The following is a 25,178-nucleotide window of genomic DNA, read 5'->3' as shown; positions in this document are numbered from 1 at the left end:
ATCTAGCCCATTCTTTACCAAGTTACATATACTCTGTCTTAGAAATGTCCTCAAATCTTCAATCCCTTCAAATCCCTTACTATTTGTCCCCAGTCCCACTGCTTTCATCATTTTTTGCCTAGATTATGGCAACATATGCCTCTCTGGTCTCCTGCCTCGGACTGTTTCTTTCCAATCCATTATCCATACCACAGAGAATGACCTTTCAAAATACAAATCAGATCCTGTCATTTGCCAAGTTAAAATCCTTTAATGACTCATCATAGCTTTCCTACCTCTATGCTGCCTTCCTCTCCAGCTTCATCATCACTTTCTGCTCCATATGTTCTCATTTCTGCCCAAACTATTTGTAATTCTTCAAAGATTTCATTGTCTTCAGAAGCCTCTATGCTTTGTCTCTTTGTATTCTCTCCTCTTAGAATAAACTTCCCTCCTTTGTCTAGTGAATTCTAACTGCTCTTCATTCTCAGCTTTGGTCACTTCCCCGGGGGCCTTCACTGACACCCAACCTCCTATGCTGAGTTGGATGCTTCTTCCTTGCTCCAGACCTTCCTTGTATGGACCACCTTGTACATTTTTCTTATTTTTAGTTCCCAAGATTTGAATGAATTATTACTCAGATGCCTATTTTAGTTGTGGTTTACTTCTCCATCTTCTCTACTAGACCATGGTCATCTCCTTAAGGACAAGAACTTTGTTTCATTATTGTATTCACTACTCACATTTAGATTTTTAATGTTTTTCAGGAAAATAGTAAATTAATAAAATCTACTACCTTGCATTTGTCCTAAACTTGCCTCTTACCCTGTCCTTTCAAAACGAATCTTATCCTTTGATATCTAGTATTCAGTTATACTTTAGGGGTCTCTTTTTATGAAATATGGTCACTCATGGTCTCCCTTATAAGCCATTTGTAAGAGAATAGTTTGGAGGGGCACCTGTGTGGGTCAGTCGGTTGAGCATCTGCCTTCAGCTCAGGTCACAATGAAGTCCCAGGATCGAACCCTGAGTCAGGCTCCCTGCTTGGCAGGGAGTCTGCTTCTCCCTCTGCATCCCCCACCCCAACTCCTCTCTCCCACTCACTCTCTCCCTTTCAAATAAATAAATAAATAAATAAATAAATAAATAAATAAAATATTTTTTTAAAAAAAGGAAAAGAAAATAGTTTGAATCTACGATATCTGCCAAAGCTCCTGAACAATCAGCATCCTCTACTGTGGTTTAAATGTATCTTAGGAGATAGGAGTCTCTATCTGTGCAGAGGAGAACATGCCACATTCCAAACTGAGGGGTGAGATGACCATGCAAGACTTGAAAAAGGGGAATGTGAAAAACACGTATGCAACTTTTAATCACCTCACCCACTTTGAGAAAAGAGCCAAAAATTCAGACATTAATAAGGGATCTTTAGAGAGAATTGCTAGTAGGTTTTAAGTCCCACCCGCAGCTCAGTTCAAGTTGAGAGGGTTTTAAGGATATTATTTGGAGAGACTGATGTAATAAATGTGTTTGGAGGATACAGAGAACTCATACCTAACTCGTACCTGGAAAATCTAAAAAGCAGGAGAACAATTAGCTATCTGTTTTATGGCCAGATAGAAGAGGCAGCTATGGTGAGATTGGCCCACACTCCCACTGTTTTTCAGGACAAAGGGATTAATGGGAACTCCCCACAGACCAAATATGGGCCAAGTAACAGACCTAGTTAGGGTTTCTTTATTCTGTTAGAGAGACCATCTGAAAAGTTGAAGAGATCTCAGCAGAAGAAAGCAATAGATCTGCTATCAAATGCTTAGAGATTTTTGATTAGATAAAAGGTTGCCTGAGGGTGTGATTGACTGTGAAGGGGCATGAGGTGAATTTTCTATATCTTGATTTTGGAAGTGTTTATATGGGTACGTGTATTTGTCAAAACTCATCAAACTGTACATTTAATATCTGTGAATTTTATTGTATGTAGATTATACTTCAATAAAGTTGATTTTTTTTAATTCTTAGAATTTTTTTTAAAGATTCATGTATTTATTTTAGAGAGAGAGCGAGTGCTCACAAGCAGAGGGGACAGGCAGAGGGAGAGAAGTAGACTACCAAGAATCTGATGTGCAACTGACTGAGCCACCCAGGCACCACTGATTCTTAGAGATTTCTAAAGGAGTTGTAAGTGACCAATTAGAGCTGAATTCACCTACATTAAAGTGATTAGAATATAGGAGAAATATCTCTGCCAACAGAGAAGGAATCTCTGAAGAACATACAAAAGGGCTCCTTGAGAAAGAGTCCGCTTTTTAGATACCTGTCAACCACTAAAACTAGTTTGTGGTAGCATTAGACAAGTAGGAACCTTCCTTATCTCTTCTCCCTCCACCCTGCTCAAACTCTGAAGAAGTGGGGTAAGGGAGAAGAGATAGACATCTACTAAGCCTCACTCCCTTTTCCCATCTAACATGGGCACCTATAGCAGGGCCAAGCTCAGAGATAGGAAAAACCGTAATTTTAAAGTTTGAAATTTAAAAAACTATTTCATAGTTTGGCTATTTTAATTATTAAGGTAAAATAAATTGATTAATACTGGTTGCTATCTAAAAATGACCAGAAAATTCAAAGTATGCAGTCTCATAGAATGGGTTTAAAGAGTGGAAGACAAAATAAAACGGTTTTATAGTCATCCCACAAATCCCATTCTTTCAAGGTTCCAGTTTCTCTCTCTTTCTCTCTCTCCCTTCCTCCCTCCCTTCATCACATTCATCTATACATACAACAAATATTTATTGAGCATCCACCATGATATAGGCACTGTTGTAGATGTGGAGATACAGTGAAAGCCAAAAAGGGGGCAGCCCGGGTGGCTCAGTGGTTTAGCACTGCCTTCAGCCCATGGCCTGATCCTGGAGACCTGAGATCGAGTCCCACCTTGGGCTCAAATCTTTAAAAAAAAGAAAGAAAGAAAAGAAAGAAAGAAAAAAAAGCCAAAAAGGTTTCATCATGTATCTTACATTCTAATAAGAGAGACAATAACAAAGTAAACAAGATCATTCAGATAATAAGTGCTATGAAGATACTTTAATGGTGAGGGACTTTGAAGAGGAAGGGGGCGCTACTTTAGTAGTCAGAAAAGCCCTTTCTGTGAGGAAAGTAGCATGTGAAATGAGACCTAAATAACTAGAAGTACCTAGCCCTGCAAAAACCTGATGGAAAGGCCTTATACTCAGAATAAATAGCTAGTTAAAAGTCCCTCAGGAGCTTTGTGTGAATGAAAAAGAAGCCAATGTAGACAAAACATGGTGATCAGAGAGTAGGCAGTTAGATAGATATGATGGAAAACAGTGGAGGGCTCTAAAGGCAGTTTGAAAGATTGCTCAGGCTATACTATGGACAATAGAGGTGCAAAAGTGACATCAGGAAAACTAGGAAGCAATTAAAGTTGTCCAAGTATGGCATGGTGGTGTCTTAGAATAGCAGAGAAATAAGTGGATGAATAGAAGATATATTTGAAGGTAGAATCAAAGAATTTCAATGGATTGACTACCAAAGATGCAAGCACTGGTTTATCAAATGATCCTATGGATTTTTGAAATGGCTTCTTCTCAGATAATTAGGGTACTAAATTCATGGATTACTGACCCTTCCCATACAGCTCCTGATGGGGGGAGGGGGTGAATTTAGATGGTCATGTTTGATGCCAGTTGACTCTACTACCCCTAGCCACACTTGGCCAAGAATGGATATATAACTCACTACAGCTTCTGTCTCTCTAGAAATTAGAATTATAACTCCAAGAAACTAGGTCAGTGATGAGGACAGTAGTTGAAAGGTCATAGAGTTTCAGGAAGTGGGGCCTCCATTTTAAAGTGGCCATGATTTGCTTTATAAAAGTAAGTGAGCCAAAAAACCCAGCCTGTATTAGAAGAATGAAGCAGATGTCCAAAGAGAGACTAGGCACTCTTTCACAGGAGGGGCTCAGTAAGTTGGGTTCAGTAAGGTCATCTTTTTCCTTGAACTAGATTGAATAGCTGCTAATAGCAGAATCACAGAGACAATTCCAGTTTACACAGGCCAGGTTTACACTCTTTCTTCATTTATAGCCTCTTAGGAATGGGGAAATGTCACAGGATCAACTGGCTCACCCTGCACCTTTTTCTTTAAGAATTTGAAGAGGAAATAACCTTATTTACCATCATCAGAAAGAGAGAAACAAGGGAGCAACTCTTAGCCCCGACATTTTCCTGCAATTCTAGCCCCAAATATTTTAAGATATGTTCAGAGTTTTTGAGAAGATTCAGCCCTGGTATACTCTGGGAGTCAACCTAGTCATTTGCTCTATTTGCTCTATTTTACCCCCTGCCTCCAACAACACATTTAATTAACTGTTAAGTCCTATTGATTCTGTATCCTAAATCTACCTCTTTTCTAACCCCTCAGCTACTGCTCTAATTTAGACCTTCTCACTTCTCATCATAATTACCACAGAATCTCCTAATTGGTCTCTTTACCTTCCTCTAATTCAATATCCACACTCCTACTAGAGTGAGATTTCTAAAGTGCAAATCTGTTTGAGCACTGGTAATGATGCAAAATGTTTCTGCCCATGACAATGCAAATGATTCCTGTTCCTGATGATGCAAATCAATTTTGTCTGGTAGAAAATACACATTTACAAAAGTCAAATCCTCATCTGAATCAGTTTTAGTATCTTACTGGCTTCCTCACTAATTAGTGAATTTAATATGTGGGTTTTTTTTTGTTTTTGTTTCTTTTGTATAAGACTCATGATTTTACCGTGTTAAAAAGTATCCCTTAACACAAATAACAGGGGTAACTTATGCTTCCTGAAGACAAAAATGAGACTATATGAAAGGATAGAAAGATGTGCCATGAACCCAAGGCAGGAATCAAGCTGAACCTCAGAAGTGGAACCCACTGCTAGAAGATCACCCAAGAACCTGAGGAGTAGTCTCTTTGTATCTAGACTTGGCTCCTCTCTTTGCAACAGATTGATTGTTCTCAGCAAACTGATTTTCTTTGTTACTTAGGCCATTTGGAAAGTAAAAGATGGTCACGGCTCTCAAATTTCCATTGTAAGTCCAACCATGAGTAAGGGTGTAGCTCTGCCCCAATTCCAAATTCTCAGGGAAGGGATTCAATTGGCCTAGTTTGGATTAAGTCCCTCCCCTGGACCACTTAACTATACAAGCATACAGCTTTTGACTGGTCTCCCTACTAGCAGTCCTAGCCCTCTCCACGCCCCCCTCAGAATTTTATTTCTAAAATTTAAATTTGACTTGTCATTCCTCTGACTGCGTAAAGCCCTTCAGTGTCTCTCCACTGCTTACAGGATGACCCATAACTCTTTAGAATGTCATAGGAGGTTCTTCAACACACACCTGACCATTTCTGCTGTGCTCTCTCCATTGTATCCCACACTTCAATCATATCAGTTATTTTGCTACTCTGTTCTTTTGCACACGCTGATTTCCCCACACCTTTTATCTCCTACTCATTCTTCAAAACTCATCTCACACCACTTCTGTGAAACCTGAGGATGCATTACACAGTATAACATTTTGACTTTGACCCAAAACTATGTGAGTGGTAGGATCTCAGTCTCTAACTCTTTCACTGAGCATGGAACCAAGTGAGCTAATTATTTGCTGAATGACTGCCTGCCCTCCCCCCACTTTGGCTGGAAGAAGGAGACAACAGATCCTCAAAGTCCCACATACATCCTGCCTGCCATGAGAAGCAGAAGAGCATGAGTTCTCTTAAAGAAAAAAAAAATTTCTTGACACTTGTTAAAGATGGTAAGGCAGACCTTAAGGAGCATCACAATAGGTATGGGACCCATTGCAATGGGATCTTGCAGTAGGGGAGAGGCTGAGCTCAACTCAAACACCAAAAAGCACAGTGGGCATTTTATAGCCAAGGGGCAGAGTAGGGGTCAGCGGATACAAAATTAGTCTTTAGTCTTCGCAGACAGCTATAATGAAATATGATTCTGTAGCTTATAAAAACGGAAATTTATTTCTCACAGTTCTGGAGGCTAGAAATCCCAGATCAGAGTGCCAGCATGGTGAGGCCCCTTTCTCCCTTCTCCAGATGTGGATTGGGCTAGGGACCTCTGAGAGATGTCTTCCCTAAGAGCACTAGTCCAATTCATGTGCCTCAAGAGATTTATCACTTCTCAAAGGCCCCACTTCCTAGCACCATCACCTCTGGAGTTATTTCAGTGTGTGAATTTCTGAGACACACAAAACATTCATACCATGGATAGCAATTGCTAGGAAGGTCTCAGAATTCTTGCTAAAGGTCAGGGTGGTAAGATATGGAAGGTGATCAGATACCAAATTGGGTGGGGGGATTCTCACCAGACTGACTTAGCAGGAGTCTTGCTCAAACTGGATTCTACAGGGAAGCCCAAGGTCAGGCCTAGTCCAGCAGAGAACTCAGGAGCCTGACTCAAGTTTTGGTCCGAGGAGAGTGTCTTTGTCAGTTCCAGGTTTTACCAGGGCTTCTTAACCCTGGCGATTACACGGGGTACTTTTAAAAACATCAAAGCTTGGGCGCCACCCAACGACCACTACACTCCCATCCCAGTGATCCTGACGGAGACCTCGGCTGAGGTCAGGCCTTGGTTTTACTGCTCTATTCTGAGTTTCTGCTTTCCCGAAGAGGTTGTGCTGGAGTGCCAGGGTTGAGAATTGCTGCTTTGGGCGAAGGTGGGTGTGCAAACACACCTAACTCCGAAGCTATTAGCCCCGCGCCCACGATCCACGGGGTTCCCGGGCACCCGAGCGGCGCAGGCGGCGCCCCACCCCGAGGGGGGCGGGGCGAGGCGGGGGCGGGGCCGCGGAGGGCGGGGCCGCGGCCGAAGCCTCGCCGCTCCCCTCGCGGGAAAGCACTGCGCGTGACTCGCTGCGCCCATCGCCGCAAGACGCGGGGGAGGTGGGCGAGCACCGCCGGCCCGGAGGACCGAACCAACGCGCCGTCCGCGGGGGCGGCATGAGGGCAACCCAGATCGGACCATCGGTGCCGCGGCTGCAGGGGGGACTGGACATTACCACCCCGGCTGGAGAGGAGGGGGACGCCGGCCTGTCCCGGCTGCAGCGCGACCCCAGGAGGGCGCGAGACGCCGCCGCCGCCGCCGACACCCTCACCGCCGGCACCTTAGGATCACGCTGAGGCGAGAAACGAGGTAGGGACGCCCCTTTGGGGTTGGCGGGGTCCGGAAGACCCGTTGCCCTCACGTTCCAAGTGATCCCTTAGGAGAAAGCCCTGGGTGCGCCCCCGCCCTTCCCCTCAGCCCTGCGCGCTGGCCCTTCATCCGCACCCTCCGGGTCCGCTCCCACCCTCCGGACCGACCAAACCTGCCCTCCTCCTGACCCTTCTGCTCTACCATCCGCTGAACCCTCAAGCACCAAGGACCAAACATTCCTTTGGGCGTCACCCCAGATCCACCCCAACCGTCTCCTCAAACTGTCCCTTCGGTGGCACCCTCAGCTGACTCCCCCGTCATCGTTGTACCCACATCTCCTGTGGCAGCCCTGGGGGGGAGCGCAGGCGCCGAGCACCGAGCCCCAGGACTGTTGACGGGATGGGGGGCCTCCTTGCAGCCAGTGCCAGCCGGGCCCTCTGTGCCCCCTCCGCCCCTTTGACCTCCCTAGCGGGTATCCGCCTGAGCCAGGCTAGATCTCTCACTCTCACCTTCGGAAAACGCCTGACATTTTGCCCGACGAGTCCCGCCGCCACTGCATTTACCAGCTTCGAAGGGCATGCTGATCCCTCGCCCAGGGCTGGCTGGGGACTGCCAGGCTGGCCCAGCAGACAGCAGGGGGCCGTCCTGGTGGCAAAGACCACACTCTATTCATTTGTACCCCAGCTCCCGAGCACTGTGCCTGACACACGTTTGCACTCAGTTAATATTTGATGGGTGGATAAATGAATGAAGGAGCCCAATGCAGAAGGTACAAGGCAGAGTGCTTCGGTGGGAAAGGTGTCTCGAGGCACATGAAGAGGGGAAAAGGGAAGAGCATCTGGAGGGTTATTTGCAGCTACTCCTATCAGGAGCCTAAAACTGAATATACTCAGTCTTTCAATTCATGATTCTAATTTAATTCAGGTAGGACCTTCTATGTATCAGATGTTTTCCACTAACCTTCTGTGTACTGAAAAAAAGGGCTGGGTACTGCAGAAATTCTTACTGGTAAGTGCCTTAGAGGCTGCCCAGATAATCTTGAAAGAGCTTTTGCCCAAGCGACCTGCTACTCTTGTCCTAGAGACTAACTACTCCCTGCGGGGAAATATTCTGGAGGTCAGCCACAGCCTTTAAAGCTGACTCAGTGTAGCCTGTCAGCTGGTGCTTCAGGAGAGGTTGAAGAATAAAATCCCTCATTGATATTTGCCCTTTAGCTCCTGGATACCCCCACCGACGACCCTGAGAGATTGGAGTGGTAGACATCCCAGGCAGGCCTAATATGATTAAGATCAAATATTCCTAAATACTACTGTAGTATGATCAGGCCATATGGGGCCATTTATGGCCTCTCAGTAGACCTGAGTCAGACAGGGCTCACCCCTATGTGAACAGTATCAGTAATATATGAGAATGTGAGCCTTTTAAAGATGGAATTCTCAAAGAACAGCCTGAAACCTGTTTTTGTTGATTCTTAGGAGGATAACCTGAACAGATTCAGATTCCTGAAGGTGAGACAGGGTTCAGAGACCTCAGTTTTGGCCCAGGTTCTGTAGGGGAAATAGATGACACTGCAGAGTGATGAAAAAATGGCTGGGAAGCTGTAGGAGTTGATAAGCTGAAAGTAGTTGCCTGACCAGTAGTGGCATTATTGTAACTGGGGCTCAGAGTATTAGTAAGTACAAATAATTTTTGGAGTTTCTAGGAGACAGTGATAAGACTTTGGGGAAGGAAGAGAGATCCCACGACTATCCCTATATTGTTACCTATGCTCCTCCTTTCACTTACGCTTACCACCTTTGTTTCTCTTCCACTTTGAGCCAGGTCAAAATCTGATTTCCTCTGATTGTTCTAAGTGTTGAAAGTTCTTTTTTGAGGCCTGGCCTAACAAGAAGCTGAGTATGCCCTCACCCATTTCTAGCTTTGATTTATCCTTCTCCATTTTCTCTTTTTTCCCACTCTCTGATCTGCCTTTATAAAGTAAGTCTTGGACCATAGAAGCCCAAAGCAGGGAGGGGCTCCCAAACTGGAGTCCACATGGGCATTGCATCTGGAGACCAATACCTTTTTTGGTGGGGAAGGTGAAACCAATACATTTTTTTAAGATTTTATTTATTTATTCATGAGAGACAGAGAGAGAGAGAGAGAGGCAGAGACACAGGCAGAGGAAGAAGCAGGCTCCATGCAGGGAGCCTGACGTGGGACTCGATCCTGGGTCTCCAGGATCACGCCCTGGGCTCAAGGCGGCGCCAAACCACTGAGCCACCTGGGCTGCCTGAAACCAATACATTTTTAAGGAGCTTTTTTACTTTCACCTGTCTAGGCTCCCTATTAAGTAAGACCTCAGCCCAGAACACTCTGGATTTTTAAATTTATTTTCTCTTCAACTTACAATACTTCAGAGTGTTGCCAGATAAAATACAAGATGCCAAGTTAAATTTGAATTTCAGGTAAACAATAAAGTGTCCTGTATTTTTGTTTGCTAAATCTGGCAACCCTAGTTCATGGGGAGGCTTATGTGTTCTAATTTTCTCTCTGAAAACTTAGGACAATAACTCACCCTTCTGTTACTCATACACAATGACTGAGCACTCTATTAAAAGTCACTTGACTGGGATGGTTCATGACACATTAGGTAAGGACAGGCTCTATAGAGATAGTATGATTGATCAATGTTTGGGTTACCCGAAAAACACCTACACGGACACTGGCATATAATATTATAGTACTTGTCAAATGAGTCTGTCATGTAAAATGACCATATTATTTTGAGTGGCCAGATGTCAACATGGCTCTGAGAGAGATAGCTAGGAGTGGAGATGAGAGTGGGATGGGGGGTAGATTTCTAACAAAAAAGTGTAACTTGTAGCAGAACCTCTTGTACTGCATTAACTCTTTTTTTTAAATTATGGTAATATATACACACACACACACACACAAACATAAAATTTACCATTTTAACTATTCTTTATTTTTAATTCTTTTTTTTTCATCATAATAACTATACTTTTGAATTTCCATCCCTTATCCCCCCATTCCCTTTCCCACCTCCTCTCTGGTAACCATCAGTTTGTTCTCTATAGTTAAGAGTCTCAGGGTTCCTGGGTAGCTCAGTCAGTTAAGTGTCCAGCATGATTTGGGCTCAGGTCATGATCTCAGGGTTGTGAGATGGAGCTCCATGTCAGGCTCTGCACTGGGGGCATAGTGCCTGCTTACTATTCTCTCTTCCTCGCCGTCTGCCCTTCCCCCACTCCGGTCTCTTAAAAAAGTCTGTTTCATGGTTGTCTCTTTTTTTTTTTTTTTTCCTTTGTTCATTTGTTTCATTTCTTAACTTCCACATATGATTAAGATCTTATGGTATTTGTCTTTCTCTGACTGACTTATTTTGCTTAGCACTGTGCTCTCTAGCTCTATCCGTGTTGTTGCAAATGGTAAGATCTCATTCTTTTTTATAACTGAATAATATTCCGTTATATATATATATATATATGATATATATATATATATGATATATATATATATATGATATATATATATATCACATCTTCTTTGTCCATTCATCTATTGATGGACTTAGGCTGCTTCCATAGTTTGGCTACTGTAAATAATGCTGCAATAAACATAGGAATGGGAGTACCTGAGTGGCTCAGTAGGTTGGGCATCTGCCTTTGGCTTAGGTCATGATCCTAGGGTCCTGGGATCGAGCCCCACATTGGGCTCCCTGCTCAGCTGTGAATCTGCTTCTCCCTCCGCCCCTCCCCCTGCTCATGCTTGTGCATATGAGTGCTCTCCCTCTCTCTCTCTGAAATAAGTAAATACATTTTTAAAAAATAAAAATAAAAAACTTAAGAATGCATGTATCCCATGAAATTAGTGTTTTTGTATTTTTTGGATAAATACCGAGTAGTACAATTACTGGATCATGGGGTAGTTCTAATTTTAATTTTTTGAGGAAACCCCATACTGTTTTCCATAGTGGCTGCACCAGTTTGCATTCCCATCAACAGTGCAAGAGGGTTCCTTTTTTCCACATCCTTACCAATGCTTGTTGTTTCTTGTGTTTTGATTTTAGCCATTCTGACAAGTGTGAGGTGATATCTCATTGTGGTTTTGGTTTGCATTTCCCTGATGAGTGATGTTGAGCATCTTTTCACGTGTCTGTTGGCTATCTGTATATCTTCTTTGGAGAAATTTTAACCACTCCGAAGTGTACAGTTCAGTGGCATTAAGTATATTCACACTGTTATCCATCCATCACCACTGTCCATCTATAAAACTTTTTCATCTTCTCAAACTGAAACTCCATACCCATTTAACAATAATTCTCATTCCCTTTTCCCCAGAGCCTCTGACAACATTCTGCTTGCTTTCTTTATGAATTTGACTATTCTAGATACTTCATATAAGTTAAACCATATTATATTTCTGTGACTAGTTTATTTCTTTTACCATAATGTCTTCGGGGTTCATCCGTTTTGCAGCTCGTATCTGAATTTCCTTCCTTTTTAAGGCTGAATAATAGTCATTGATATATATACCACATTCTACTTATTCATTCATTTATTAATGGACACTTGGGTTGCTTCCACCTTTTAGCTATTGTGAATAATGCTGCTATGAACATGAGTGTACAAATATCTATTCGAGTTCCTGCTTGTAATTCTTTTAGGTATATACCCAAAAATGGAATTGCTGAATTATATGGTCATTTTATGTTCACTTTTTTTGAAGAACCAGCAGATTGTTTTCCACAGGCTCTACTATTTTACATTCCCACCAGCCATATAAAAGGTTCCAGTTCTTCCACATCCTTGACAACACTTGTTATTTCTGTTTTTGTTTTTGTTTTGTTTTTAGTAACAAAAGGTTGTGAAATGGTATTTCATTGTGGTTTTGATTTGTACTTCTTTAATGGTTAGTGATGCTGAGCATCTTTTCATGGGGTTATTGGCTACTTTTATATTTTCTTTAGAGAAATGTCTCTTAAAATCCTTTGCCCATTTTTTAAGTGGGTTACATGTCTTTATTGTTGAGTTGTGGGGGTTCTTTATATAATCTGGATAGAAGTCCTTATCAGATATATCATATGCAAATATATTCTCCCATTCTGTGAGTTGCTTTTTCACTTTGTTGATTGTCCTTTGATGCACAAAAGTTTTAAATTTTGGCGAAATCCAGTTTATCTGTTTTTTTCTTTTGTTGCCTGTGCTTTTGGTGCAACATATAAGAAATCATTGCCAAATTCAGTGTCACAAAGTTTTTCCCTTATATTTTGTTCTAAGTTTTTTATAGTTTCATGTTTTATGGTTAAGTCTTTGATCCATTTTGAGTTAATTTTTGTATATAGTGTAAGACAAAAGCCCAACTTCATTCTTTTGCATGTGGATATCAATTTTTCCAATACCGTTTATTGAAAAGACTGCCCTTTCCCCATCAAATAGTCCTAGCATTCTTTTTTTTTTAAGAAATTTTTTTAAGATTTTATTTATTTATTCATGAGAGAGAGAGAGAGAGAGAGAGAGAGAGAGAAAGGCAGAGACACAAGCAGGCCCCATGCAGGGAACCCGACGAGGGACTCGATCCAGGGTCTCCAGGATCACGCCCTGGGCGGAAGGCGGCGCTAAACCACTGAGCTGCCCTAGTCCTAGCATTCTTGTCAAAAATCATTTGACCGGATATGCCAGAGTTTATTTCCAAGCTCTCTATTCTATTCCATTGGTTTATATGTCTGTATTTATGCCAATACCACACTCTTTTGATTACTATAGCTTTGTAGTAAGTGTCACAATTAGGAAATGGGAGCCTTCCAACTTTATTCTTCTTTTTAAAGATTGTTTTGTGGGATACCTGGGTGTCTCAGTGGTTGAGCATCTGCCTTTGGCTCAGGCCATGATCCCGAGGTCCTGGGATCAAGTCCTGCATCAGGCCCCCCTCAGAAAGTCTGCTTCTTCCTCTGCCAATGTCTTTGCTCTATGTGTTTCTCGTGAATAAATAAGTAAAATCTTAAAAAAAAAAAAAAGGCTTGTTTTGCTATTCAGGATCCCTTAAGATTCCATATGAATTTTAAGATAGATTTTTCTATTTCTGCAAAAAATACTATTAGGATTTTGAAAATGATTGCATTGAATCTGCAGATCACTTTGGGTAGTATTGAGATTTTTTTTTATTAATGTGGAAAGAACATTTAACAATGTATTGTTGACTATAGGTACTTTGTTGTACAGCAGATCTCTAGAGCTTATTCATCTTACTTGACTGAAACTTGGTACCTATTGAACAGCAACTCTCCATTTCCCTGTCCCCTAGCCCTTGGCAACCACAATTCCACTTTTTTTTTCTCCACTTTTTCATTAATTAATTATCTGTTGTATATACCTCATGTAAGTGAAATCAGGTTTTCTTTTCTGTACTTAGATTATTTCACATAGCATAATGTCTCTTTATGTTGTCATACATTGCAGGTTCTGACATTTAACTGTTTTAAGTCTTATAATCCATGAACACAGGATATCTATTTATTTATGTTTTCTTTCATTTCTTCCTCCAATTTTTTATAGTTTTTATTGTACAAGTCTTTTACCTCTTTGATTAAACTTACTCCTAGGTATTTTATTCTTTTTGATGTTATTGTAAATGGAATTGTTTTTTTCATTTCCTTTTCATATTGTTCTTTGCTGGTGTATAGAAACACAACAGATTTTTATGTGTTGATTTTGTATCCTGCAGCTCTGCCAGATAATTTACTAGTTCTAAGAGTTTTTTTTCCTTGTAAGATCATGTCATCTTTTTCTTGCCTTTTGAATAGAAGTATGTTTGATGATTTGTTATGCAAGTCCTTAACAGAGAACAAAGAACAAAAGAGAACAAAACTGAGAACAAAACTGTATTAGCCTAGTATATCAGTTAGTATTCATAGTGAATCATTAAGAAAAAGTTTTAAAAAATAAAAAGTTAAGTTATAACCTGTATACTGTATACAAAACAAAGTGTCTAAGTAAAAATGTACCTTTAAAAAAAAAGATTTGGGATCCCTGGGTGGCGCAGCGGTTTGGCGCCTGCCTTTGGCCCAGGGCGAGATCCTGGAGACCCGGGATCGAATCCCACGTCGGGCTCCCAGTGCATGGAGCCTGCTTCCCCCTCTGCCTGTGTCTCTGCCTCCCTCTCTCATTCTGTGTGACTATCATAAATAAATAAATAAATGAATAAATGAATAAATAAATAAATAAATAAATGATTTATTTATTCATTTGCGAAAGAGAGAACCTGCGCGCCTGTGCAGACGTGCACATGTGCTAGGTGGGGGAGGAGCAAGCAGACCCTACGGTGATCCCTGACACAGGGCTCTATTGCATGACCCTGAGATGATGACCTGAGCTGAAATCAAGAGTCGGGCACTTAACCAACTGACCCACCCAGGTGCTCCAGTAAAAGTGTATTTTAAAAGGAGTTTTACCAGGGATCCCTGGGTAGCACAGCGGTTTGGCGCCTGCCTGGAGACCTGGGCGCGATCCTGGAGACCAGGAGACCTGGGCGCCTGCCTGGAGACCTGGGATCGAATCCCACATCGGGCTCTCGGTGCATGGAGCCTGCTTCTCCCTCTGCCTATGTCTCTGCCTACCTCTCTCTCTCTGTGTGACTATCATAAGTAAATAAAAATTTAAAAAAATAATAAAAGGAGTTTTACCAAAATATCTAAAGTGCTATTTTTTTTTTTTAAGAATTTATTTACTTATTCAAGAGCGGGGGAAAGTGCCAGAGAGCACAAGGGGGTGGGGGACAGCAGAGGAAGAGGGAGAAGCAGGCTCCCTGCTGAGCAGAGACCTCAATGTTGAGCTCCATCCCAGGATCCTGGGATCATGACCTGAGCCGAAGGCAGACACTTAACCAATTGAGCCACGCAGGCACCCCCCAAATATCTGAAGTTTCTTAAAAATTAATTTTGATACTTCAAGAAGAAATCCTCTGTTCTCTAGAATTCTTGATTTAATAGGATTGTCTTTTATCTCCTCCAGGAAGATAAGACATCAAGCTTTGAAGTATCTGCTGTTTTTCATTTGTGTGAAGTCTTATAGTCAAGGGCAATGGATTGATAACTGAGTAGAGAGAAAAACAGGTCCAGGCAAATTCTGGCTAGACTTTAGTTATCTTAGGATCCAAAGTCTATACTTAACTTGCTTATCTTAGTAACCTAAAATCTATATTTAACTTGTTTATTGTTTTTTATACTTTTGTACTTTCTTTTCTTGTACAACTCTTTTTAAAAATAAAATATAGGCTTATATTTATTTAGTGTACTCAGGGAGAAATGGAAAGTTATTTTTATCCATACTCAGGTAAAGAAAAAAAAGGATAGCAGTCTTCCTAAACTCAGAATAGATAGGGTTCAGGTGACCCTAAGGAAAGAAAGCAAAAACTCAAGAAGGAAAAGTTGAGGACCTACTGCTGATCCCATTCATTATGGAGTTCTCTTACAAAATATTATTTCCTTGTTTTTTAAAGTGTTGTGTTCCATTTACTTAAGTATACAGCCAGGTTTTGGGGCATCTGGGTGGCTCAGTCAGTTAAGCGCCTGCCTTCAGCTCAGGTCATGATCTGGGGCTGGGGGTCAAGCCTGGTGTTGGGCTCCCTGCTGAGCAGGGAGTCTGCTTCTCCCTCTGCCTCTCCCCACTACTTGTGCTTGCTCTCTCTCCAATAAATAAATAAATAAATAATATTAAAAATATATATATACAGCTGAGCTCTTTTTATCCAAACTAACCTATTCTCTGCGGGTTCTGTATAGCTAGAGTTTTTCTATAAGACTAATCATTTCCTTTAAATATTCCCCCAAAGCATAATAATTTAAATTTTTCTGTCTCACTTATGTATTACTATATAACAAACCACCCCAGAACTTAGTGACTTAAAACAATGATTGATAACATCCCACAATTTTGTGAGTTGGCTTGGTGGGTTTTTTGCAGTTCCAAAAGGGGAGTTCTAGAAATATTTTGATATATATATTTTTTTAATTTTTATTTTAAGTGGGCTCCACACTCAACATGGGGCGTGAACGCAAGACCCTGAGATCAAGTCACATGATCTCTCCTGACTGAGCCAGCCAGGTGCCCTCCCCCTTCTTTTAACGTAACATATTTTTTTAACTTTTTAAAATTTTTATAGGAGTTCTAGAATTTTTTAAAAAATTTTTATTTATTTATGATAGTCACAGAGAGAGATAGAGAGGCAGAGACACAGGCAGAGGGAGAAGCAGGCTCCATGCACCAGGAGCCCGACGTGGGACTCGATCGTGGGACTCGATCCTGGGTCCCCAGGATCACGCCCTGGGCCAAAGGCAGGCGCCAAACCGCTGCGCCACCCAGGGATCCCCTAGAATTTTTTTTTTAATGTAGGCTCCACACCCAGTGTGGAGCCCAACTCGGGCCTTGAACTCACTACCCTGAGCTGAGATCAAGGTCTGAGCTGAAATCAAGAATTGGATGCTTAACTGACTGAGCCACCCAGGCACCCCAGAAGTTCTAGAAATATTTTGAATAGGAGCCCTACTGGAATGAATTAAATCTTTTAAGGTAACTGCTTTGAAGCATGTCTCTTACTTGGTTGTACTAGTCTACTAGTCTACTTCTTTAAAATTTTATTTTCTTTCTACGTATGGCTATAGTTAACTTCTGAGATAATGTAGTGGTTATTTCAGTTTATAGGCTGATTTCTGTAATGTGCTTTGCTTGAGATCCAGCACAGCAACCTACAACATCATTAGTTTATTCATCCCTAATGATAGTGATTGGAAAAGGGAGGCCTGGAAGCCTGAGGCCTGCCTCATTATGTATTCGTGAGTCCTTTCTAAACAACCAAGTTGTAGTAATAGTTAACAAGGGTCATTGATCTCTGGGGAACAAAAGACAGCTGTGGCTTTGTGTTGGTTTGTGAAGATCTGTAGTAGAGAATCGCAATCTTGTTTTAGAGGGGAGTTCTTTGTTTAAATATTCCACAAGAAAGTGGAGACAAAAAGATAAAATCTGAGCTGTTTTGGTTGAAGGCAAGGAGTTGGGGAAATAGAGTCTAACCTGGTTCTCTCTTTCCCTCCTTTCCTCTCCATCCCCTTCATCTACCTTTCTTTCAGTCCCCTGAAAGAGCTTTGTAAAGCACAATTTGAAAGCCACTGATAAAGATGTTTCTCCTGCTAAGCCATGTCTCCAAAGTAGAAACATGTTCAAAATAAATGGTTGAATAGGAGTTCCCATCATCTTCGATTGACCACCCCCTAATAGCCAATCATGGTTTGAGAGAAGGATAACCAAAATGTGCTCTGCACATTTGATTCCTAAATTCCTATATGAAACTGATAGCTTTAATTTAACAGACTGCATCAAACTAGGAATGAATTATAGATATCTTTTGCCCCTTAATCTAAGACCTGTGCTAACTTGTTGACCCTTTTTAGCCCAAAGCTAAGGAAAATTTTTCTAGCCATACTTTCTTGTTTATAGTATATTTAATATCTTTTATTCCGCTTCTTTTTTAAAAAAAAGATTTTATTTATTTATTCATGAGAGGTACAGAGAGAGAGAGAGAGGCAGAGACACAGGCAGAGGGAGAAGCAGGCTCCATGCAGAGAGCCCAATGTGGGACTCGATCCTGGGACTCCAGGATCACGCCCTGGGCCGAAGGCAGGCGCTAAACCGCTCAGCCACCCAGGGATCCCCAGTATATAAAAAATTTTGTTTTTTAGACTATTTCATAATAATGTATATGCTTTAAAATATATACACCGAACATTGGGGAGCTCTGCACCTCCTTCCTTTTGAGTACTCTTAGCCTCTTTGCCCAGTTTCCTCTAGATGTCCTTTTCAAACTTGAGTGTGCATAAAAATCACCTAGATCACTCTTGAAATTCTGATTCAGTAAGTCTGGCTTGAAGCCAAGTATTTACCTTTCTAATAATAAATTCCCAATGAAGCTGATTCTACTGGTCCATCGACCACACTCTGAGAACTACTGTTAGATCCACACTCTAATCTCAGCCTCTTAATCAGTGGTTCTCAGAGTTGATCAAGTGTAAAAGCTTTTTTTAGAGGGTGGGGGGTGCGGGTGGGAGAAGCCCCATGTAGAGGACCCAAGAATTGAAGGGAAATAGTGCCACTGTCTAAGAGTGTTATTTGGGGCATATCATTTCCACACTGGATTTTCTTCCTTTGGAGATTAGGACTATAAATCTCTCACTCATTCAAGATTAAAGGATTGTGGAGTTCTCAGGAAATGCTATTAATTGCCCAGACTTTAACCTAGAAAATATTTAAGCTTAAATGTCTTTTTATGGAGAAAGATGAAGTGAAAAGTATTGTGACATTTTCCCTTTGAAACTTGAAGCAAAATCTTGTCTATTTTTAAGAATGTTTTCTGAAAAATATATTGTATTTTTTTCTTATTATAGATAAATATGCTCACCATGGAGAATCTAAAAAATAAAGACAAGTATAAAGTGAAAGTATACCACTGAACAGTTCTTGAAAGCTACGTTTTTTTAAATTGAGGTGTAGTTGACATACAACATTAGTTGTATTCTATATTAGTTTCAGGTGTACAACATAATGGTTTCAGAGGTGATGAAAATATTACAAAATTAGATTGTGGTGATGGTTGCACAACCCTATGAATATGCTAAAAATCATTGAATTGTACATTTTTAATACGTGAAATGTATGGTATGTTAATTATATGTCAGTAAAACAATTTTACATTTATATAATATACATATAAAAATTCATTTGTACATAAGGATAAAGGCTAAGTTTGAGGCCCTTTGTGAATGTCAGACTGAACCAAAGGTCTGGTCTCCCTGTTCTTTAGGCTGTTTTCTGTCATATATTCATGTACCTCACACAATGTCTGACAAATAATATAAGCTCAAAAAATATTTATGTAATGAATGAATTATGGTAACTGAACTGACTTAAACCTTGTTAAGCAAATCTACATTCCTGAGGTGTTTTTTTTTTAAGATTTTATTTACTTATTCATGATAGACAGAGAGAGAGAGAGAGGCAGAGACACAGGCAGAGGAAGAAGCAGGCTCCATGCCGGGAGCCTGACGCGGGACTTGATCCCGGGACTTGATCCCGGGACTCCAGGATCGCGCCCTGACCAAAGACAGGCTCTAAACCACTGAGCCACCCAGGGATCCCTCCTGAGGCTTTTTTGCTTTCACCAAAGATCCATGAATGTAGTAAACATCTACAGAAATTCTAGCCTGGCCCCAGGATGAGTTTGGTTTGGGCCCTATAAAACAAGTTTTAATGAAGATAGAATGGTCAATTAACACTAGTAGACTGGATAAAGACCTTACAAAAAGAAGATCTATAAATCAAGCTGAACATGAGCATAAGTAGAAGTTTTAAAAAATAAGATACATTAAAACAATTTTAAAATAAAATGATAATAAAATAAATTTAAATCACCTGTAATCCCATCTGCTTATCCTTTCCGTTTACATGCATATATAATTTTTTTTAGGAATGTAATTATAGCATTAAAATTATTTTGTAGGGACGCCTGGGTGGCTCAGCAGTTGGGCGCCTGCCTTCCGCCCAGGTCGTGATCCCGGAATCCGGGATCAAGTCCCGCATGAGCCTGCTTCTCCCTCTGCCTGTGTCTCTGCCTCAATCTCTCTCTCTTTCTCTCTCTCTCCCTCATGAATAAATAAATAAATCTTTAAAACAAATTATTTTGTATTCTAGTTTTTTTTTTTTAATTTTTAATTTTTTTTTTTTTAAGATTTTATTTATTGGGCAGCCCTGGTGGGGCAGCGGTTTAGCGCCGCCTGCAGCCCAGGGCATGATCCTGGAGACTCTGGATCGAGTCCCATGTCAGGCTCCCTGCATGGAGCCTGCTTCTCCTTTTGCCTGTGTCTCTGCCTCTCTCTCTCTCTCTCTCTCTCTCTCTCTCTCTCTCTCTCTCTGAATAAATAAAATCTTAAAAAAAGATTTTATTTATTCATTTGAGAGAGCACAAGCAGTGGAGAGGGAGACACACACTCCTCACTGAGCAGGGAGCCCGATGCAAGGCTTAGTTCCAGGAACCTCTTAACTGACTGAGCCTACCAAGGCGCCCCGTATTCTACTTTCTTTTAACTAATATTATTTCATAAGCATTTTTCCATGTTGCTATGTAGGCTCTATGGTTTATGGCTTAGTGTATTCCATTCATTTGTTGGAGTATCCTCAATGGTAGCCCTTTAACTTCATTCATATTACAATTATTCTCTTAAAAATATATTTGTCTAGTAAAACCCTAACCCTGAAAGAACATAACCCCTCACCTTCCCTCTGTCTGTATTCAAATAGCCACACATTGCTGGAGAAAATTGTACAGCCCAGCAGATTTATTATCACTTTAAATTCATTATCACCTAATTTATGTTGGCCAGCAAGCTTACTATATTTTTCTAAGTTGTTCCTCCACTCTTTATAACAAATATTTTATACTTTCACTACCTTTATAACCTCTTACCCTCCTTTTTTCTTTCCATTCTCTCAGTTGATGACCTTGACTCATGAACTGCAGAAAGAAAAAATAAGTCCTAAAACATGAACTCTCTGACTTTCTACTACCAATCTGCAAATATCTATACAGCCATCCTCTCTTCACTAGTTGGAATTAAGGAAATATCCCAGGTCCCAGCAAAGGCTAATCCCTCCCTGATACACTGGATTGCACATCCTCCTACGTTATCTTTTTTTTTTAAGATTTTATTTATTCATAGAGACACAGGGGGGGTGGGCAGAGGAACAGGCAGAGGGAGAAGCAGGCTTCATGCAGGGAGCCCTATGTGGGACTCGATCTAGGGTCCCCAGGATCACACCCCAGGCTGCAGGCGGCGCTAAACTGCTGTGCCACTGGGACTGCCCCTACATTATCTTTTTAATCATTGTAGAACCCTGAAATGTTTGCAGTTGATTCGCTGCCCCATGACTCTCCCCATTGAAACCAAACAGTTTATTTCGGAGAGGTTATCTAACTTCTTCCCCACTGGCCTCTGAAAGTTAACATAGCTGGATATGGTGGTTGAGATGGTGATAGCCATCCTAAGAGAATATCTGAATGACATGCTGAGGCTCTGAGTTAACTATCCCCACAATAACTCTACCTCTAGCCTTCTTGATAGATATGACTAATAAATTTCCTCCATTGTTTAAGCTGTTTTGAGATTGTTTTTTATGCCCATGCAACACAGAGTATTATACCCAAATGATACATTGTTTAAGCTACCCCAAATAAATCTGTATCCTGGGGGAAAAAAAAGTGTGATTGCTATATAGATGGAACGTCAAGACAATTACCTAATGCCACCCCACTCCTGCCCACCCTTTCTGATCTGTTTGCTGATGCTAAGTTCAACCTATTTAGAAATTCTGGAGCTACTACTGCTTCTCAGGATATTGCTTATCATTTAATTCCTCTCTTTTCTAAATCTTCAACATCAGTGGGGAAGAAATAAGAAAAAAGAAGGAAAGGAGGGAAGGAAGAGAAAGGAAAGGAAGGAAGGAAGGAAGGCAGATAAGTGCATTTCCCGGAATTGAAGAACATGAGACTCCAAATTGAAAGTCTGGGCCCACTGTGTGCCCAATACAACAAATAGAAATAACCTACCCAAGCGTACCTCAACATCACAATTTGGAACCCTGGAGATATGAAGAAATTCTAAAACTCTTCTTTAGAAAAAAAAATTATATACAAATATCAGGAATCAGAATGGCATTGGGCTGAACAATAATGGAATCTAATTAGCGAGCAATGGAGCAGTGCTTTCAAATTTCTGAGAATTGATTTCTGGGGCACCTTTGGCTCAGATCGAGATCCTGGGGTCCTGGAATCAAGTTCCACATCAGGCTCCCCATAGGGAGGCTGCTTCTTCCTCTGCCTATGTCTCTGCCTCTCTCTGTGTGTCTCTCATGAATAAATAAATAAAATCTTAAAAAATAAAAATGAAAAAAGAATTGATTTCTCTCTCTCTTATTTTTTTTTAATTTTTATTTATTTATGATAGTCACACACACACGGAGAGAGAGAGAGAGAGGCAGAGACAGAAGCAGGCTCCATGCACCAGGAGCCGGACGTGGGATTCGATCCCGGGTCTCCAGGATCGCGCCCTGGGCCAAAGGCAGGTGCCAAACTGCTGTGCCACCCAGGGATCCCTTTTCTCTCTCTCTCTTTTAAACTAGGCTCCATGCCCAACATGGAGCTTGAACTCATGACCCTGAGATCAAGACCTGAGCTGAAACGAAGAGTCAGACACTTAACTGACTAAACCATCCAGGTGCCCCAGAAGAATTTCTAGCCTAGGATTTTAGGCACAACCAAATTATCATCTGTGAAAGTTTAAGCTATATATTTTCAGACATTCATTTAAAAAATGTTCCTTCTGTGTATTATTTCTTAGGAGACTACTACTAAAGGATATGCTCCAGCAAAAAGGGGAGAGTAAAGAAGAAAGAAAGAAAAACAACAACTGTGGGTTCTAGAACCTAGAGCAACTAGCATAAGAGAAAGGCAAAGGAAATTCCTAGGATGATGATAAAGAGAAGCCCAGCATGATAGTAGTGTCATAAGTGCAGAAAGGAGTCCATTCAGAATGCATCAGGAGAATAGAAAGTTCTTGGAGGATCTTTCAGGGAAAAAGCCAAAAAACCTGTATTTGACCATTTGGAAAATTGTATTGAGAGGGATTTTTACTATTCTGCTATACAATTTGGGAAGAATTAGGGACAAATGTGTACCAAACTAAACCAAAAGAGTCTCAAGTATTAAAAACCATAAATTAGGGGATGCATAGGTGACTCAGCGATTGAGCGTCTGCCTTCTGCCCAGGGTATGATCCCGAGAGTCCCAGGATCGAGTCCCACATCAGTCTCCCTGCATGGAGCCTGCTTCTCTCTCTGCCTATATCTCTGCCTCTCTCTGTGTGTCTCTCATGTATAAATAAATAACGTTTTTAAAGAATAGAAACTATAAATTATATAATAATAGTGAGGTCCACTGACTACCAAGTCACAGTAAGCAGATGTTATAGTTTAACCAGAAATTGTGAAGAAGGTGGGTGTGAAATTGCTGAGTTTTTATCTTTTATATTAGGAGTCAAAAGAAAATGTTTAAAACCAAGAAATAGCTAAATAAGCATATTATTTATAAACATGGACATAAATGCCAGCTGAGACAGCTAAAAGATTTGAAAGTAGTGGTCTCTGTAGAATGACACAGGTAAGAAAGGTAGAGCAGAGGATTGTTATTTTTCATTGTAAGTGTGAAATAGTCTTTAACTTTGTAACCATATCCATCTATCAATTAGATAAAATAAATATTAATTTTTAAAAAATCCTTTGACCCCACATCACCCTCGTGGTACTGTCCCATTTCCCTCTCTCTACTTTTTACTTCTCTACTCTCTTTAACAGCTAACCTTGCTTGGCTATCTGTGCTGTCTCCGCTACTCAATTTTTTTCATTCATTCATTCATTCATTCATTCATTGAGAGAAAGAGAGCATGTGCAGGGCTGGAGGAGGAGAGAAGGAGGAAAGAGAGAATCTTAAGTAGGTTCCATGCCTAGCGCAAAGCCCAGCGTAGGGCTTGATCTCACAACCCTGAGATCATGACCTGAGCCAAAATCAAGAGTCAGATGTTTAACCCACTGAGTTACCCAATCACCCCTACATTCACTTTTGAACCATCTCCTGTCTAACTTCATTTCCCACCACTCCCCTGAAATGATTTATGTCAAGATCACCAGTGAAATCCAGGTTGTGAAATATGATGAACACTTGCAGCCACAGTGGCTTCCTTTCAGTTTTCCCAAGATACTCCCAAGTACTAACCATTTTCTTCCTCCAGCCTTTCACACATGTCATTCTCTCTGCCTAGAATGTTTTTCCCCCACACTTAAACTGTTTAACTTCCTTTTAACTCACCTTTCATGGATCAACTTAGATGTTTTATCAGAAAGGCCTTCCCTGACTTCTTAACCAGTGCTTTAATTAGTCTTAAGCAAGTCCTTCTAATACCCTATACTACTTTTCATGACATTTATCACACTTAGTAATTATGTTTTTATTTGTCTGATTGTCTGTTTTCCTTCAGTAGTTTGTAAGCTCAGTGAGGACAGGGATAAGATCCCTTTTGTTCACCATTGTATTCCTAGCAATAGTCTCAATTCCTGGCCCATAGGGATCTTTGCCCAGAGATTGAATATAACCCTTGAAAATGATGTAGAAGGAGAGCCTAGAGTTAAAGTAATAATTATAGGAATTGAAAGAGAGGATAGACTAGAAAGACTTTTCTACCACAGAAGCTATAGGGCTTGGGGAGAGTCACCCTTGGGGATGGTACATGTCTGGAAATAATTAAATCTTTTTAGGAGACTGTTGTCAGCCCATGAGTTTATGTGGAGGACTCACTTTCACTATGTTCTGCTGACACTGAGCAATTCCGGTAGTCCAGGGCCTGAATTCACTGTGTTCACTGGTTAGGAAATTCTTGATTCACAGATAAGTTGCAAACTTACTCTAACGTTCTTTCTTTGTATTCCTTTGGGATGTTTCCTGGGACAGAGCCACTTTACAACTTAGGGGATAAAGAACAGAGTCATGAAGAAAGGTTAAAGGAATTTGAGATGTTACGCCTATTGAAAAGAAAACACAGGTATGATGGTGACAAGATTCCCTGTTGTAAATTAGTAAATTGAACAGTAGTATGGTCTCGAAAAGGTAATAGGAGGGATTGGGTTCAAGAAGAGATTCTTGACTCACATTTATTATATTTGCCATTTACCAAGCCCTCACTAAATACCAGTCACTCACTGTACCAGATGTTTTCTGTACTTCTCCCACCACCACCCCATAAGAGAGGTATTATTATCCCCATTTTGTAAGTGAAGAAACTCAGGCTGAGGAGAATCAAATAACTTGCCTTGGGGCACCTGGGTGGCTCAGGTTGAGGGTC

General features: G+C 40.9%; 2 protein-coding genes across 2 annotated transcripts in view; both read left to right on the top strand.

Annotated features, from left to right (window-relative positions):
- The window catches only part of LOC129494568 (phospholipid-transporting ATPase FetA-like), a 105,820-nt gene extending 98,644 nt beyond the window's left edge, over positions 1-7,176 (top strand). Inside the window, exon 28 of the mRNA XM_055301496.1 lies at positions 6,751-7,176. Coding sequence (XP_055157471.1) covers positions 6,751-7,176 — 426 coding nt within the window. The remainder of the gene's footprint in view (positions 1-6,750) is intronic.
- RUSC2 (RUN and SH3 domain containing 2) overlaps positions 6,892-25,178 on the top strand; it is a 70,623-nt gene continuing 52,336 nt past the window's right edge. Inside the window, exon 1 of the mRNA XM_055301589.1 lies at positions 6,892-7,189. The gene's annotated coding sequence lies outside the window, so the exon portion shown is untranslated. The remainder of the gene's footprint in view (positions 7,190-25,178) is intronic.

Source organism: Nyctereutes procyonoides, unplaced genomic scaffold (assembly GCF_905146905.1).
Source record: "Nyctereutes procyonoides isolate TBG_1078 unplaced genomic scaffold, NYPRO_anot_genome, whole genome shotgun sequence".
Lineage (NCBI taxonomy): Eukaryota > Metazoa > Chordata > Mammalia > Carnivora > Canidae > Nyctereutes > Nyctereutes procyonoides.
This window is presented reverse-complemented; position numbering and strand designations above follow the sequence as displayed.